The sequence below is a fragment of the Salvia splendens genome, chromosome 19, assembly GCF_004379255.2.
Source record: "Salvia splendens isolate huo1 chromosome 19, SspV2, whole genome shotgun sequence".
Lineage (NCBI taxonomy): Eukaryota > Viridiplantae > Streptophyta > Magnoliopsida > Lamiales > Lamiaceae > Salvia > Salvia splendens.
Genome location: NC_056050.1, coordinates 14474703 through 14492345, shown reverse-complemented (window position 1 = coordinate 14492345; position 17643 = coordinate 14474703). Strand labels below are relative to the sequence as shown.

General features: G+C 34.0%; 2 protein-coding genes and 2 long non-coding RNA genes across 6 annotated transcripts; 1 reads left to right on the top strand and 3 right to left on the bottom strand.

Annotated features, from left to right (window-relative positions):
• Positions 1 to 1763: 1763 nt before the first annotated feature.
• On the bottom strand, positions 1764 to 3156 carry LOC121778413. The gene is made up of 7 exons (XM_042175766.1): positions 3111 to 3156; positions 2787 to 2937; positions 2653 to 2705; positions 2533 to 2569; positions 2391 to 2456; positions 2210 to 2329; positions 1764 to 2129 (listed from the first exon to the last, which is right to left on the bottom strand). The coding sequence occupies exons 2-7, from the start codon at positions 2907 to 2909 to the stop codon at positions 1836 to 1838; spliced, it is 693 nt and encodes a 230-aa protein (XP_042031700.1). The 5' UTR covers positions 2910 to 2937; positions 3111 to 3156; the 3' UTR covers positions 1764 to 1835.
• A 4855-nt stretch (positions 3157 to 8011) lies between these two features.
• LOC121778427 lies at positions 8012 to 8687 on the bottom strand. The gene is made up of 2 exons (XR_006045671.1): positions 8585 to 8687; positions 8012 to 8513 (listed from the first exon to the last, which is right to left on the bottom strand). It is a non-coding gene; the product is annotated as an uncharacterized LOC121778427 (long non-coding RNA).
• Positions 8688 to 8957: 270 nt separating this feature from the next.
• On the top strand, positions 8958 to 13284 carry LOC121778417 (L-arabinokinase-like). Of its 3 annotated transcripts, none has more exons than XM_042175771.1 (7): positions 8958 to 9135; positions 10343 to 10450; positions 10688 to 10756; positions 12103 to 12190; positions 12637 to 12680; positions 12782 to 12852; positions 12938 to 13284. In XM_042175771.1, exons 1-6 carry the CDS (start codon positions 8959 to 8961, stop codon positions 12836 to 12838), a joined length of 543 nt encoding a protein of 180 aa, XP_042031705.1. In that variant the 5' UTR covers position 8958; the 3' UTR covers positions 12839 to 12852; positions 12938 to 13284. The 3 variants fall into 3 exon arrangements, 2 of the variants coding, with proteins under 2 accessions (XP_042031705.1, XP_042031704.1); XM_042175770.1 differs by having other exon boundaries at positions 10343 to 10504; XR_006045667.1 differs by having other exon boundaries at positions 10343 to 10504; positions 12637 to 12852.
• Positions 13285 to 13913: 629 nt separating this feature from the next.
• LOC121778426 lies at positions 13914 to 14798 on the bottom strand. The gene is made up of 2 exons (XR_006045670.1): positions 14350 to 14798; positions 13914 to 14254 (listed from the first exon to the last, which is right to left on the bottom strand). It is a non-coding gene; the product is annotated as an uncharacterized LOC121778426 (long non-coding RNA).
• Positions 14799 to 17643: the final 2845 nt, after the last annotated feature.

Genomic DNA, 17643 nt, shown 5'->3' with positions numbered 1-17643 from the left:
TCATTAGTTCTTTATCATTAATGATTTGCTTAGGTTTATAAATTTATGTATATGTTAACTAATAAATAATATTATACACATTGAAAGAATAATTCTTATACAAATTTTATAAACCTAACAATAATTATTATACAAATAAGTATTTTCTATATACAAATCATATTTCTCAATAATTCTTTATTTTTATCAATCAAGAATATATTTGAATAATAATTTTATTTATATATATTATACAAAACATGAAGAAAAGTAGAAGATAAAAGAAAGTTTTGTATCCCACATTGGAAAAAGATGAATGAATGCTCTAAACATGTAGTTATAAAAGAAAATACTTCAACATATTTTGTCTCACATCGAAAGTAAAATATAAAACATTCAAGGTTGTCTCTATAAAAGAGAAACAACCAAGAATGATTTTGTCTCACATCGAAAGTGAAACATAAAATATTCAAGGATGTCTCTATAAAAGAGAAACAACCAAGAATGATTTTGTCCCACATCGAAAGTGAAACATAAAACATTCAAGGATGTCTCTATAAAAGAGAAACAACCAAGAATGGTTTTATAAATTCACAAGCCCATCAAATATCTATGGGCTATTATGAATTTATTGTATTCATTTATTTGTAAAAATTATTTTTAAGTATAAAAATCAATTTTTATAAATAAAAAGTATATTTTTTTTAATTTTCGGTTGAACCGCCGGTTAATGCCAAAAACCGGCGGTTTTGAACCGCCTCGTGAACCGGCGGTTTTTTGAACCGGAACCGGAACCGCCGGGACCCTTCGCGGGCCGGTTCCGGTTCAAGCATATGATGAACCGTGAACCGCCGGTTCATGAACCGGAACTGGCGGTTCGGAACCGTTGTGCATGCCTATATGGAGCCATAGAGTTCCTTGGAAACTCCAACTAATTGAGACTTTTCTATATAGCATGTAATCATACAAAAGGTTGCCAAAGTAATCACCAATCTTTGTAGGCATTCAGAGTCGACTCTTAATCATAACTATAAGATAAGGGTTTGAATCCCATTGATAGCATTTAGTGAATTTTTATTTCTATTTCTTAGTCTTCATGCTGGCTTTCTAGTTTTTATAACTAATTTAATTCTTATGACTAGTTTGTTTCTTTATGTATTTCTCATAACTAATTAATTAATATTAATTTTTAATTTTAGATATTAGTAATTTTGTATATTTTTTGCATTTGTATAAATATTGTTATTATAATATTATAAAGTAATAATATTTAATTTTAAAAACTCTATTTTTAATTTTTTTCACGTTGACATTGTCATCGTATGTATATTTAATTTATATTATTCATTTTCAAATTATTTATCTATCATCATTCCTTTCACAGCTCCATAATATGTCAAATTGTTTCTGGTGTCGTCGACATTAAAAATACTCCCTCCATCCACGAAAGTAGGTAAAGTAAGAGAGATATTGAGAAAAAGTAGATAAACATGGAAGGGAGGAATAAACATAGGGTAAAGTATGAGAGATAAAGTTATCATTTTTAAAAATAGGACTATTTTTATTGACACCAAAATGACTTAATGAGACTTTTTTTTTGGATGGATGGACTATGCAATAATTGTTAATAACAGTTGGACACCAAAATGGCTTAATGAGACTTTTTTTTGTGTCTGTTTATACTGTAGTAGTAATTTTTTATTTTGCTTATGAGTCATTAGTCTCATAAAACAAAACGAAAAAATGCGTCCAACATTACAAACACAGTGAAGTATGTGGTGAGACTTAGCAACATTCTACATGACTAAGAGAAGTATGTGGTGAGACTTAGCAACAAGTTTCCCAATAAACGAAAGCTAATAAACCAGAAAAAACAGCAACAAGATTGGAGCAGAAGAGTAATTTGCTGCTTCAACAGCCTTGAACCCCACCTTCTCATACAATTTCACTGCAGCTTCATTATCTTCATACACATGTAGAAACACCTTCTTAATACCTCCCTCCTTTGCAATGGAAATCGCATGTTGTAGCATCCCGGTGGCGTGCCCCCGTCTCCGCTCGGATTTAACCACGCAAAGGTTTAAAATATAGCCGTACCTGTCAGAGGCTCTTCTCTCCACATGCCTCGAAGGCTTAGGCATAATCCCTTTCTGTACATTAAAATTTCATCAATGAAAATCAAATCAATTTTTATAAGTTCGTGAATTAGTTGAATGTAATTACTGTTTACTTTTAGATTAAGTGTCGTCTCTACATCTGGAAATGTTTGCCCATCTGCGAAGTATCGAATGTGCAAGCCCAGCGTTCCAACTACGCGTTTCGATAATAAATTGTTTTTTTCCTCCTTCACCTGATGAAGAGATTATATGTATATATACATACGAAATCAAGAGATTGTTTCGTTATCGTACCATTAGAATGCATTTGCAGTTATTCCCCAGTTCGACGTCGCATCTCTTTCTCAATCCAAAGAATTCCTGCACAAATAAATTAACAAATTTACCATTCATTTTTGGAATAATTATAATAATTCTATGTTCATTTCATTTATACCTTTTCAGCAAACTGCCTTTTTAAGTCCTCGGTATTTCTGCAGTTATAGAGGAGACTCAACAATAAACATTGATAATTAGTCCATGATTTTTTTCCCTCTAAAATAAAAATGATATTCACCTCTCAATTTCATGGCTCTCACAGAGGCATGCTGCTCTCAGCCATGCTGCCGCCTACAAGAAAAGATCGAAAATGAAATAATTAAAACGAAACAAAATACGAGATTGAAACCAAACATAAAAGTACTTAATTACAGAATAGTCTTCATCGGTTCGAGCCTCATAGGCCCGGAACCAAAAATCAGATGGCTCTCCTTCGACGGTAGCTGCTCGCGGACTAGATATTTGTTTCTTCCCCTTTATTGAAGAATTCGTCATCGCGCTGCAAGTGCAAGACTGCAAAACCCTAATCAAGAGCATATACTGTTGATCATTTTTTGATCAAGAAAAGAAATGATTGTAGACTTGTAGTAATATTTAATGCGATGAGGCGAAAACTGAAATCGAATAAAAGAAAAGGATATATGTATCGAAACTAGCGAGAAAGGTGGTGGAAACGGATAAATTCATTCAGCTTACAATATTCTCCAAGTTGCGAGTGTTTCCACTAAGATTTCTTAATAATGCATAATTCAACGACGTTGATATTGAGAAATCTGTTATGGGTTAAGAGAGTGTGTGTTCTGTGATTGGCGGGAAGGACTCTTAACCGTCTTTCAATTTTAAACCACCTTCTGCTCGCCCATAAATACGGTGTATTTTTGTTTTAATATAATAACAATAATACGTTGTTGAATTTTAATACTTCCTCCGTCCCTTATTATATGTTTCAGTTTTCGATTTTGGTTCATCCCGTATTAATTATCTCACTTCACTTTTATTACTTACTAGTACATCCCCAGCGCGTTGCGCAGCTGACGACATTCGTAGTAAATCCTTTACTTCGTGCAAGATGTGAATAAAAGAAATTATTTTAGAAACTCCATGTCTCCATACCCAAAAGTTTTGTGTACCAACTTAGTTGGGACAGCGAGAGTATAATATTTAAGAATAAATATTTATTGAGTTAAATAGAGGAAATTAAAATTGACAAAGAGGAAAAATAAGATAAATATAAAAAACAACAAATAAAATTTGAGGATAACTAATGCATAAAATAAATGTACAAACTTGTATTGGAGCTAATAATGCTTCAAATTTTCATATCAACAAAAAATTCTAGCATAAAATATAAAACAAAACATTAATTGAACTTTATAAAATTAAACTCAAGAAACCAAACATCAATACTTCCAACCATGCGATACGCAAATATATTTAAATTTATTATTGGGTTTATCACTTTTTAAATAATTATTTATAAATACGAAGTAGTACAATTAATAGTAGCATTGTTAATATCCTACGGACAACTCAAAGATTAAATAAAATGAATAATTGTGAAAGTTATTTGTAAATATTAATCGTAAAAGTAATATTGGAGTTATTACTTGTTAACATGAATAATGCCAACACATATCCAGTCCTTTAGTATTACTTGTGTACAACATTGGAAATTTAAACAATTATTAGGAGACAAGATTAAACCAACGTACACATTAGAAGACATATTTAGCAAAATATTGGAAACAAAAATCATAACAATTTCAAATGCAAGATAATACTTGGACAATGGAGGATTTTTCAAATGTAATATATTCTTTTTTTAATGTTTATACGTATTCATAAAATTATAATATTAGTTAATTATTTTCATATAATTATAATATTAGTTAATTACTTTTCGTCATTTGATGTTTCAAAGTGTGATATCAATAATTAATTTTAAATATCTACTATAACCCTTGTGCATTGCGCAACTAACGACATTTATATTAACATATGTATACTTAATCAACGTTTTGTATACAAAATCTTATACTTCAAAAGTTTTGAACCAACTTAATTAGAACACAAGGAATATAACATTTAAGAATAAACATTTACTAACTTGAATGGAGAAAATTAAATTGACGGAAAGATGAAAAATAAGATAACTATAAAATAAAACAAAAAAAAATTGAAAAAAAACTAATGCACAAAATAGATGTATTAACATGCATTGAAGCTAATAAAGCTTCGAATTTTCATATCAACATAAAATCACAAAATTAAGTAGCATTTGATCAATAGAAAAAATAAGTTGAAGAATAATAATAAAGTCAAATAATGCAACAATCAACACAACAACACTAAATCAATTACACAATTTCATCTTCTCCCAAACCAACTCCATTTTCCAAACCGTCTCTCTGTGAAAAACACAAAGAAAAAATGGCTTGAGTAACAAATAATGTATCTTTAGTACAATGATATTTCAGAATGTAATTATACTCTTTTTTGGTATTCGTATGTAATACCCGCCCTTTTATTGCTTAAGTTTTAAGAGTTCTACCGAACTTTGGAAAAAGTATCACTTTCTTTTATGTTGAAATAAATAGAACTCGTTACTTTTGTTGATACTTAAGTGATGATGTTTCGCGAAGCAAAAATAAAGAGGGCGCCGATTGAACTAAAACAATTACCTATATTTATGAAACATAACAAACATCGAGGAAGAATATGAAGAGTTCATTCCCGAACTAGAATGTTCGACTACATCCCAAACTACGCTTTAGCTTACATAATTACATGTGGCTTTATGAGTTTAAGAAAAAGGAATTATGGATGCTATTACAAAATAGACAAGTATGGGCCACAAGAGCTTAAGAAATTATATTGGTATGTAGCTTGCACTTTTGGACCTTCTCCTCAGGCCCAAGCCCTTAGCTCGGCCCTTTTGTTCGAAATGAGTCAACGTACGAGCCAGCTCCTCTTCCCAGCACCTGTAACATGAAAAAAAAAGATCAAATAAAAACCTTGGAGGTACTAAAACTAGCTGTCCCCTAAGTAAAGAAAAAGAAGCAGCAAACTTTCCAAGATAGACCAAAATATCTTGCCAAAAAGGGGCAAGGGCTCCTGCAAATCCTCTCCCAACGTTCTGCTCCACCATGAACACCTGCAAAACCAACAAATAACATAAATGCAATAGTCCTTATCTACTAGTACACCACCAAATTGCAGTTAAAGTTGCTGCAGAATCATAAAAGAGAGGATTTGCTGCAGAAGAGAATCATAAAAAGTAATACAACAGCTCCAATTAACATAGCAAGTTGAGAGTAAGAGCTCTTGAGATTCAAGAGCTGAAAATCAGGGCAACTGCAACTTTTAACAGGTAAACCCTCTATGCATCATGTTTAGGCAAACACAGTAGGTAGCCAAGAACAAGAACTTAGAAGAACTCAGAAATTGACGCCTTCGATCAAGAATCTCTCCAATCACCTCAATAAGCATAACAGAAAATAGCAACCAGAATGATACCATAGCCAAAGACCAATTCCAGTGAGATAATACCACAGTTAAGCATTTTCACACCACATGCTTCGATCAAATTTAAGAACACACAAATAATGAGAAAGTAGAGGACTTAGCTTAAACGATGGGCTGTCCGGTGACGAGGTTTCCGTCGTGACAGTGGAGACAGCGGAGCCCGAAGAATGCCGCAAGGACTCCGCGGAGCAGCGAACGGCGAGTGAGGAGCTATCTACTAGAATACTAGGCATCGATAAATAACTATTTCTTTATTAACATACATTAGCAATTGAACCTACGTTATTGATTATGCATTACTTTGACTTATCAAATGGTGCATGTTTTTCACAACCCAATAATCCTGATATCTTGGGTAGTGGTAATTAATATCTAGCGGTGCTAGGATTGCTATTATGTTGAATCGTGCGCGAGGTGAGTCTCGTTTGATAATGTCCTAAAAGGAGCGTGAAACAAGGTTTTATTATTCGGAAACTGGCCAGTTGAAATTTAAGTATTCCATGAATAATAAATAAATGTTTCTTGCTAAGTCCACTCTTGGAATTAAAAGGTATTAATTAATTAAGTCCATAGCAGACATTAATTAATTAATGGACGTTTATATCTTAAGCGTTGGAAATGAAAGTCAAAACGGAAACCCGGATTTCTTGTAATTTCGGATTTGGATGGGGAGGTCAATATTACTTCTGTAGTTGTTGCTCGTAATATTCCAATATAAGCTTGTATTAAATTGTGAGTTCAATTTAATTAGTAAAAAGCTAATTGGGGAGCCCATATCTAAAACTTTCCATAGATCCCTGACTGGGCCCAATATGTAACTTAATATAAATAGGAGGATAGAGGAGACGGAATTAAGATTTAATTGTTATGAAAATTTCGTCCAATCCCATATTTAAGAAGGGGACGATTTTTCTTATTAAGTTCTCCTTCGTGAGATTTTCAGCTCTCCTCCGTGAGAAAGTTCTGTCTCTTTATTCGAGTCCTAGTATTTTGATAAGATCAACCCACCCTGATATCGGAATACAGTTCGGGAACAAGTCAGAAGATCCGTGGTGAAGATCATCGTGGAGAAGGCGCAAGCAATCGACGAATCTTTGGAGAATCAAATCGGTAATTCTAAACCGCAGTATTCAAGTTTAGGATTTATATTTTTTGAGCATGAATTATTTGCGTTCTAGTATGCAATTATCTATTTAACACGTGAATTGATTAATCGCATAATCGGTCAAATAGATCCTTATCTGATTTATTTGTTATGTGCACGTCTTCCGCTGTGCAAAGGGAACCAAACCCCAACGAGATGAATGATCTTCTACCTTGATTTTATGATTAAATGTATATTATTTAATTATAGTTAATAATTTAAGGGTGAGTTAGCAATATATCAACCTCAGTTCTAGGAAATATCATATTTGATTCTAACTTCAGTGCTTTTCCAATAAACGTCGGTGTTTTTACCGATCATAGAAAATGTGCCACATAGTATCAAATGTGCCACGTCAATTTTAAAGATGACCGATCATAGAAAATTAATATGTAAATGATTTTTTTTGACATTTTTAAAGTTTAAGGAAAATATTAAATTTTGTCCAATATCATACTAATAATAGTTAATTTGTTGAGTATAATATCTGAATATCCTTTCACTCTTGTCTATAAAATATACTCCAATTTTATTTTAAAAAATCTCTTAAGATGGGAGAAGAGCTGAAGACTGAAGTCTACATCTCCCGCGGCTTCTGTATCCTATTTTCCAATCTCCGGCCACTTCCATTTCTTAAATATGCTCAGCCCAAACCACAATTAACCATTTGAATACAATTATGATATTTCTACTGTGCAAAATCTTAAATTAAAACGTATATTTAATTTAATAGAAGTTCGAAGAAGATGAATAATTAAATCATGGTTTTTTGGCTTCAAAAATAAAAAACTTTCTCTGAATTCTGATTTTTTCCACGAACTATGAGATTGGATTTTAAAACCACGAAGTTTCACTTCGTTCGCTATTTCCCCGGCGGATCAACAGCCAAACCCGATTTATCTATGTGTCAATTTAATCCTATTTGTCATTAAAGTGATTACTTAATCCTATTTGGCAAAATGCTACATACACTCACAATTTCTTTCTTAATAAATGACAACTTAAACAAAAGACATAAACATCTCCACATCTCTTCCCCATTTCTCTCTGCACACTGCACAGCCGCGCGCAGCGCTGTTGTCTCCGCCGAATTCACGGCGGGTTCAGCGCCATCGCCGGCGTCCCTGACTCCGCTGTCTCACGCCGCTGCCTACAACTCTGTTCCCATCTCTCTTTCATTTCTCTTTCTCGCCCGCCCTCACGATCAGATGCAGCCGCCGGGGAAGCTCACGTCCAGCCTCCGTCCTCTTCTAGATCCTGTTCAATTCACGTGGTCTCAACTGGCAACGATCTTCCGTCGCCATCACTGCAGCTGGCCTTGTGCAGCCTCCACCGCGGTGGCGCGTTGCTACCCATCCCCGTCGCCGGCGTGGCTTCGATTCTTCTGTACTTCGACCACCCCAAACAACTTATTTATGAAAGGAATCGACCTACGGTTTGTGAGGACGGTCACGAAGATAGACTGTAACCACCCAAAAACTCACAAAATTGATTTGCCTACCTGAGATGGAACGAAGATGGCCGAATTCGAAGTGAGGATGAACAAAATCAGACCTCCAATTTAAGATCGATTTTCGCGAATTTTAGGGTTTAGGAGAGTCGTGTAGTGTTTAAATGTGATTTGAGTGTAAAACGACGTCGTTTAAGGGCCATAAAACCGACATCCAAGTCATTTTTGCGGCTGTCCACGTTGGACAATTCTACACCGGAAATGTGTTATTCGGGTCGGGTTGGGAAATAGCGAACGAAGTGAAAGTTCGTGGTTTTAAAATCCAAACTCGAACAGTTTGTGGGAAAAATCGGAATCTGGGGAAAGTTTTTTATTTGTAAGGCCAAAAACCCTTAAATCATTACTGAAAATTAAAAAGGAAGAAGATGTTGAGAGGTTGGTGTTTGGCTACAGACACACAGAGAGAGAAAAGCGAATCTGCAAATCTGCTAGTGGATCCAATAGAAAAAGAGATGCAGGAAGAAATGGGGCCAAAAAAGCCTCTTGTTTTTGCCTACTATGTCACCTGCCATGGATTTGGCCATGCCACCCGTGTTGCCGAGGTTCTCTTTTAGCTACCACCATTTCTGTTGTTCTTCTAATTTATTTTGGCAATGTTGAATGTTTATCAATCTCTTCTTAAATGTGTAGATGTGCATTACCTATTACTTTGGTTTCATTAGTTTCTTTGAGTTTGATTGAGTTCTAGCTTTCAACTTATGAGAGATATTATTTCTGAGGATGAAACTGATACTCTTTTTTTTTAATTATTAACAATTCACTAATGCTTAGAGTAGTTAGATTGAAAATGAAGTTCAGCTTGAAATGACGAAACATGTATCGTAGATGATCAGATATTGTTCGGAGAAATGAAGGTGGGTGTTCAGTTATTGTAGGGCTTAATTTACTTTTAGGGAGCACAAGTTAGGGAAATGCATTTATAGAGTCTACTCAAACTGTTTATGTCCAAGTTAGGGAAGGAGATACTTTGGGAAGTAAGGGTCGAAGAAGGACAATCACTCATTTTTAAAACCAATGTTCTTAAGAAAGAGCCAAGGGGGAGGGGGGCTCTTCCAAATGAAATCCAATGGGATCCAGGGAGATCATGTCTTCATCCATAGGCTCCCAAGTGCGGGGATTAACCTTAATGGTGAGGTTTCGGGAATATCAATGGATGACTTGTTTGGTTTACTTGAAACTGTGGGCATTGGTGACTTTCACGAGGTGGGTGAGGGACTTTCTTCCTTGCAATTTTTTTACGGAATCCTTCTTCCTGCAACCTAGTTCTCCACTTTTCCTTCTCTAACAAAGTTTCATCATTGTACTATCCTTGCCATTGTTTGGTCTCGTCTGGGCCTCTCATGGCTCATGCAGTCATGCGGGTCATTTTTTCATTTAAAGGAGTAATAATTGTTCTCTATTACCTCATTGGTCGTGGTGACTCAAACCCCTACCCTATGGTTGGAGGAAAAGAGTCTTACCAAATAAGTTGCGGCTTGCTGTATACTTAGAGATCAGAATTTTAGTCTTGTAGTTTCATTGTTTCTTTTGGAGTGGACGGCTTGTCTAAATGTATACATTTCATTTCTTTCTTGGATTAAAAAATACCTTTGATTTCCTTAACAAAAGAGAAGAAGAGAAGGTATCATTTATCTGTATGATATCTTCTTTGCTTTTGCACACAGAAAAATATCATTTCGTAGCATTTATGGCTACTTTGGAAGTTCATAAATTGATGCTGATTATTTTTCAAATGTTGCTTATGTGCAGGTGGTTCGCAATCTCATCCTGCTAGGACATGAAATTCACGTGGTTACAGCTGCTTCAGAGCACATTTTTACCACAGAGATAGAGTCACCTAAACTTTTCATCCGGAAGGTCAATCCCCTACCTTCCCCCATTTTTTGTATCCAAGACTTAATATGCTTGGAGGTACAAAAGCTATGTATACTGTGCCTCTAGAAGGTGTGCCGCTCTAGATAGAAAGAAAAGTTGCGTTTGCATAAAAATCAAACCTTGTTTGTCGGATGCTAGCAATGTAGAGTGGATCTTTTGGAAGATCTGTTGTCAAACTCATGTAGACTGTATAATAAATGTAATTTTAATTCTCTGCAGGTGCTATTAGATATTGGAGCCATTCAAACAGATGCGTTGACAGTTGATCGTCTTGCATTCTTGGAGAAGGTACTTGGCTACTAGCAATAAAAATGGAGAGAGTCTTATTTTTACTCTCAATTCACATTTTATATATTGACTTCTGTTGATTATCTCATGACTTATTGGCTTCCACATTTTACATATCGACTTATCTGGTAAAGATCTGACGTTATGGGCATTATTATTATACTCCTAATTGGGAAATGCTTTAGTGCATAACAACTGCTACTGGGAATGTTGTCTTCTGCTTCTGTGAACTGATGGTTTGAGTAGATTTATGATAATAATGTCTGGCATACCATGAACTTAATCACATAAACTGATTGTGCTCTACATACCAAAACCAAGACATTGTTTGATAGTATAGAACAAAATTGTAGTACCGTCTCGGGTTTCTTTCTTGTAGTAAGTATGTTTTGAACAAGACCGGCGACCATCATGTATAGACGGATAATAGGAAAAATGATATTTATTTGCTAGAGATTCTCTTAGGGAATAATACCACTAGCAATGGGGTGGTAAGTCACATTTGAACGTTAGTAGGCTAACTGCTCTGTCCCTGTAGTTTTAAGAGGGTTGGACTATCTTCATTATTCATTTGAAGTCATAAGCAGTTTATTTAAATATATAGTAGCATAATTGCATAAGAAGTAAGACAACGGAATTAAACTGTTTAATGGAAAAAAAATAGTACTCCCTCCGTTCAAGCATTTCTTTCTGGCACGGAGATTAAGAAAATGATGTGTATTAAATAAAAAGATGATAAAGTACGAGAGAGGAAAAAGTAGAGAGAATAAAGTAAGAGAGAATTCATAAGAGAGAATAAACTAGCAATGGGGTGGTAGTGAGAGAATAAAGTAAGAGAGAATTCATAAGAGAGAATAAACTAGCAATGGGGTGGTAGTGAGAGAATAAAGTAAGAGAGAATTCATAAGAGAGAATAAACTAGCAATGGGGTGGTAGTCACATTTGAATGTTAGTAGGCTAACCGCTCTGTCCCTGTAGTTTTAAGAGGGTTGGTTTATGTTCAATATTCATTTAAATTCATAAGCAGTTTATTTAAATATATAGTAGCATAACTGCGTAAGAAGACAATGGAATAAAATTGGTTAATGGAAAAAATAGTAAATATTACAGGGTCGGTTTCTGATGACCAAAAAGATCCACATGGAGCTGTCAAACTAGAGAATTTCGCAACAGAAAACAAAGTTTCTGATTTTGCATCATGCTGTAGTTGCTGACGATTTCTCTACTATGGTTTATTCTCTGTTTAAAATAGATGGAAAATGTTGTTTTCAGTTGATTCTGTTAATTTTTGTGGCCTCCGTGCAAGTAGAACTATCAGCAGAAGCTAAATTTGAAAATCTTTAAAGGTGATTTCTGGTGTCCCGGAGGGCAAAGGTGTATCATCTTCCGCTGCAATAGAAGTTGCAACAATGTCTGCTGTGGCTGCTTCTCATGGTAATGATAAGTGCTACTTCTTTAGGTGTCAGACAGGAATAGTATGATCAGTCGAAGTCTTCATATGTTTGGCAATAACAACTTCAGTATTTACTGTTTGAATCCAATAGATCATGGATTCAAGGGTTCTGCTTATGTGTTTGTAGAGCTCCAGCATGAATAAATATGATTTTTGCAAGCGATGGTATTTATTTTAGTAAAGGAGGCAACGAGCTTAATATCAATAATTATATGAATCAATCTAATACTCTAGAAGCTACCCAATGGTTAATTTGAACTCAATGCCACTGTATAACTAATACCAACTTGTACATCAAGAGACAGAGATCCATAAAACCTCGAGTGTAGATGTACAGTCTTGGATAAAGATTATTATCAACTTATTTTTTATTGTAGTTTTTCCTAGCCTTATGAATGAATTATTTGATTGTTGTTCAATTTTTCAGGATTAGATATTGCACCAAGAGATCTTGCTTTGCTTTGTCAAAAGGCATGCTATGCTCCTAATCAATTTTTGTTGGAGTTCCTTTAAGTCTAAATATTTGCGCTGCTATTTACCGCTTAACATTGATCGAGTATCTCATGTAAAAGGTCGAGAATCATGTTGTTGGTGCTCCGTGTGGTGTGGTGAAGAAAACAAACTACTAGCAATGTTGTGTCAGGTGCGAACTATAGTAAAGCATGCTCTGTTCATCATAAATTAAGAAGCTATTGAACAACTGAATCGTTGTTTTCTTGTCTCGGCAGCCTGCTGAAGTCTTAGGTCATGGGGAAATCCCTCCTCACATACGATTTTGGGGGATACGACACAGGTATACATTTAGGGGCTACTTGGTATGGTGGAATGGAATTTCCATTCCTTTGCTTGGTATTTTTATTTTTCTTTGTTAGGAATCACCATTCCATTCTACATGGGAATAGCCATTCCTTCCATTTAGCTAAGGAATGGCCTTTCCATTCCATTTCATTATCTTTTCTTCTTATTTTAGATTTTAATAAAATTTTAAAACATATTATATGCTATTTAAATTCAATATCACTCAATTTTATAATTTTTAAATTTTATATTAAAACTAAAATTTTAGAATTTTTAATTATTAAAAAAAATCCACACTACACACACATTGCAGTTCACACACACTACACACATTGCGCGCTCACACACACTATATCCATACATTGCACACACCACACACAATATACACAATTCCATTTCATTTGTATTCCTTACATTCACCAAGCATAAGAATGGAATGGAATCACCATTCCCATCCTCATTCCATTCTCATCTCTATTCCATTCCCTCCTTGTTCCATTCCATCATACCAAGAAACCCCTAAGTGCCGTACTTCTTAGATCATTTCTGTAGTTAATATTTTCTGATACTCCAACAAATAGAAGCTTCTATAATGAGAAGATGAGCTATTGAGAATTTGAGATCAACTTTTGGGATTCACAACAACTCTTGAACATATTAATCTGTTCTACTTTTAGCAATGAACTGAGTTTTATAATTCTTATAAATAGGGTATTATTTTATTTATCTTTGTTTATTTCGTATCTCTGTTTCTTCATTATTATCATGTCAATTGTACGACTTGCTTCATATGCGAATTAGCGAATGCATATATATGGTATGCCCGCCTGTCACTCCGTATCATATTTCTTTAACAGAGTCATTTATCTATACTAATCTAAAGTGACAGTTTGTTGAAAAGACCTATTTGCCCTTTTTGGCGGGAAAATGCAAAGCTATTTTATTTACATTTTTGTCATTTTGAGAAATGACAACTATTGGATAGAAAAAAGGCAGCTCCTATGGAGCAATAGTGGCTTCTCAAATAATCCAACAAAATGCAAACTTAAGATTTAAGACTTATATAAATACACCATTAACTGAACAGTGAAGCTTATCTCGTGAGTAAAGAAGCTGCCGGATTTTCGGAAATTCTGCCCAGCGACGGCGACGGCAGTCTGGTGACTTTCCGGCAGCGCTCCGGCGGCAGTCCGACGATCACAGCGAAACTAACCTCCTTCGACCACGTTTTCACAATCTATCCAAATCTACACTTTTCAAGACTTGATTGTTAGTTTTAAGCTTTCAAAGTAAGAAAATAAAGAGAAAGGGGAAGAGGAAGAAGAAATGGAGGAAACCCTACCTCTCTCGGTCGACGGCGGTGAGACCGCCATGTATACAGCGGCGACGGCGGAGGTGGTCGTCCCCGGCGGTAGAGAGACCGAGAGAGAAAGAGAGAGACCAAGGGAGAGAGAGAGAGTAGGGAGGAAGACGCGCCGGCGGCCGGCGTCCTCACCGGCGCCACAGTGGAGAGAGAGAGAGGTTGAGGGGGGAAGTAGCCGCCCCCTTCCTTTCTGTTTCTTTTTGAATTTAGAGTAGTGGGTAGGGTTTACTAATTAATTAGGTATTAGGCCTCCCCTTTGGGCCAAATAATTTAGTATAGTATGGTCTTTTAGTTTTTCTAATTGAGTTGATTTTATTTTATATATTATAAATAATTACTATGTATTTAGTCTTTGGCCATACATTATAAGTTATGCTAAGTCATTAAAACCTATAGTGTTAACGATCCTTTTGGTACTTACTATTATAATATTTGTTGCAATTTAAATATTTTTTTATTGAGACATTTAGTTTTTTTATAAGTTATTATTAAGATAGTATAACTATATAATATTTTATTATAATTTTATTTTGGATGAAAGAAAAATAAATTCTCTAAACTTGCATTGTACATATATTCAAGAAATGTTAAAATTTTAATTAAGTAAAATGATAGTGTTTGGGTGATGATATTCATAGGATGAGATTGTGACAAAATAATTTGCATCATGAGATAAGATTGTGGACACTAAAGGTAGTATGAAAAGCTACAATTTATTTAATTTTGATTTCTTCTATGAGATAAGATTTTGTTCTTTATAACTTTGATTCCTATTTCTCTTTTATGCTTCTTAAAATATTATATTTATGTACATTACTCTCTTCGTTCAATAAAAATATAGGCATATAATATGCTATGGAAATTAAGATAAAATTTGTAAAGTATGAGAGGAGGGGAAGAGTAGTTGAAGTAATGTTTTAATAGTGGTATAAGATATAAATAACTTGGTATATATGGATAATTTTATTATAATTTTATTTTGGATGAAAGAAAAACAAATTCTCTATACTTGCATTGTACATATATTCAAGAAATGTTAAAATTTTAATTAAGTAAAATGATAGTGTTTGGGTAATGATATTCATAGGATGAGATTGTGACAAAATAATTTGCATCATGAGATAAGATTGTGGACACTAAAAGTAGTATGGAAAGCTACAATTTATTTGATTTTGATTTCTTTTATGAGATAAGATTTTGTTCTTTATAACTTTGATTCCTATTTCTCTTTTATGCTTCTTAAAATATTATATTTATGTACATTACTCTCTTCGTTCAATAAAAATATAGGCATATAATATGCTATGGAAATTAAGATAAAATTTGTAAAGTATGAGAGGAGGGGAAGAGTAGTTGAAGTAACGTTTTAATAGTGGTATAAGTTATAAATAACTTGGTGTATATGGGTAATAAATTGGGATAAGTTTCTATAAATGAGATTGTGACCATATTTTTATGCGACGAACGAAATGGAAGGTAAATATATTTTTATGGGACGGATGGAGTATTATGTTTGATAAAAAAAAATCTTAAACTTATCAATGTTGCTCACGATTCTCATCGTTGCAATATTGGAAACTTTTTTCAAAAAGTTTGAAAAAAACTACTACTATCTCATACTATCAACCAAGCCATTCAATATTTTCAGTTTAAATAAAAAAAACTATTACTATGTGCATTTGGTCAATTTAGATACTTTATACTATGATTCTAAATTCTTTTAAAGATCAAACTCTACAACCATTCAATAAGAAGCAATACCTTCTCCAATTTGTTTTCATTTTTTTATTCCTAATTAGCTCTACAAGTTTATTGGTAGTAAGGCTATTCCATTTAAAAAAGTTGCATTGGCCCACCGGATATTTAATTAAAGAAAGAAATAGGGAAAAAACAATGAGAGAAATAGAATTAGAGTACTACGTGTTTAAAATTTTACCATCTTACTGCTTTTCATATGATAGTGGTTACGTTTAACCATAGCAACCCTCGCTATGTTATAGTATAACACAACAGAGGATCCTCTCCATCTTACACATGTGTTTTTATTGAATGTGTCTTTGTTATCTATCTCTCATAAAACGTCTATTAAATTTAGATGTTTGTGTAGTGTTTTTTGTCATTTGTCACTTTGTGTGTATTTGTGCATTTTGTATATCCACTTTATTTTCGTGCGTACTAATGTAAGAGTTGGGTGTAAGATATAGACAAACATGGTTTATGGTTTTTGATATTCATTTATTTTGTATTTATAATTTGAAACTTTTATGTTCCGTGCATAGCACGGGTGTTAATACTAGTTCCATTAAAGTTACGGATGGAAAGAATCAATATTTCCGACTGGGGATCTTAATCAAATTATTAACTACATTAGAAAGTTAATTATGTTTGTCTCCAACCAATAGTTGTGAAAAACTTAGTAATGAGTTTGAGAAACATTTTTGGCATTGCAAAAGAATCTGAAGTACGCATTTTATAGTCTTGATATGGGAATGAGTGCTATTTATTTCAGGCGGCAATTTAATGTAATGTGGATCATATTCTTGATTGAGGGAGTTTTTTTTGTGTCTCCATTTCAAGCTTCTTTTCAAATAGACATCATATCCAGGATGCATATTGCAGTGACATATTAGTCCATCGTCGACTGGGTAAAGATGGTGTTTTTAGTGTACAAGTTGGGCAGCCCTCTCCTCTTATAAACCATTATAAGAATATAATTGGCCCAATCCTAAAGTCGATGTTTGGTCATGTGTTTTAGTAGTGTGTTTGGCAAAAGTCATGTTTTCTCCCACATTGACTTGCCAAAGATCCTGCAAGTTAGTTTTATTAAAATACATTCTTCTGTTTTTGTAAACATTAGTAGTTTCGTGCCAGCACAGTTTGCAGGTACGTGAAACTGCTACTGATGCCTCTACCTTTTGAATATTAATAGTTTGTGATTTAGATCATGAATAATTGCATTATAATTTGAGGCAAATGATACTACATCTTTACTTTATATTTTGCCTTTTTTCTCATTTCATGTGCCATTATTGAAAGAGCGGTGAGTGGTGATGGATTCCGACGAGAAGAACGGCAGCCATGATTGTATTTGTGGAATGAATCAAAGAAATGAGAGAGGGAGTTTGAGAGTTTGATAATTCTGATGCCAAAGCGGCAATAGTTTATAGCACAAGAAATACGTGGTGATCAAACACCCAATTAACTTAATTTCTTCTTCATTTCATTTCTTATTCATACTCAGTAAGCCCAAAAATGCAACCCACATTATTATTA

Excerpts from the sequence above, each read along its gene's own strand:
- LOC121778413 (XM_042175766.1), bottom strand. The coding sequence starts at position 2,909 with ATGACGAATTCTTCAATAAAGGGGAAGAAACAAATATCTAGTCCGCGA. Across the intron at positions 2,570-2,652 it reads GAGAGCCATGAAATTGAGAG|AAATACCGAGGACTTAAAAA; the intron begins GTGAATATCATT and ends CTATAACTGCAG. Across the intron at positions 2,330-2,390 it reads ACTGCAAATGCATTCTAATG|GTGAAGGAGGAAAAAAACAA; the intron begins GTACGATAACGA and ends TCTCTTCATCAG.
- LOC121778417 (XM_042175770.1), top strand. The coding sequence starts at position 8,959 with ATGTTGAGAGGTTGGTGTTTGGCTACAGACACACAGAGAGAGAAAAGC. Across the intron at positions 10,757-12,102 it reads GTCTTGCATTCTTGGAGAAG|GTGATTTCTGGTGTCCCGGA; the intron begins GTACTTGGCTAC and ends AAATCTTTAAAG. Across the intron at positions 12,191-12,636 it reads TGCTGTGGCTGCTTCTCATG|GATTAGATATTGCACCAAGA; the intron begins GTAATGATAAGT and ends TCAATTTTTCAG.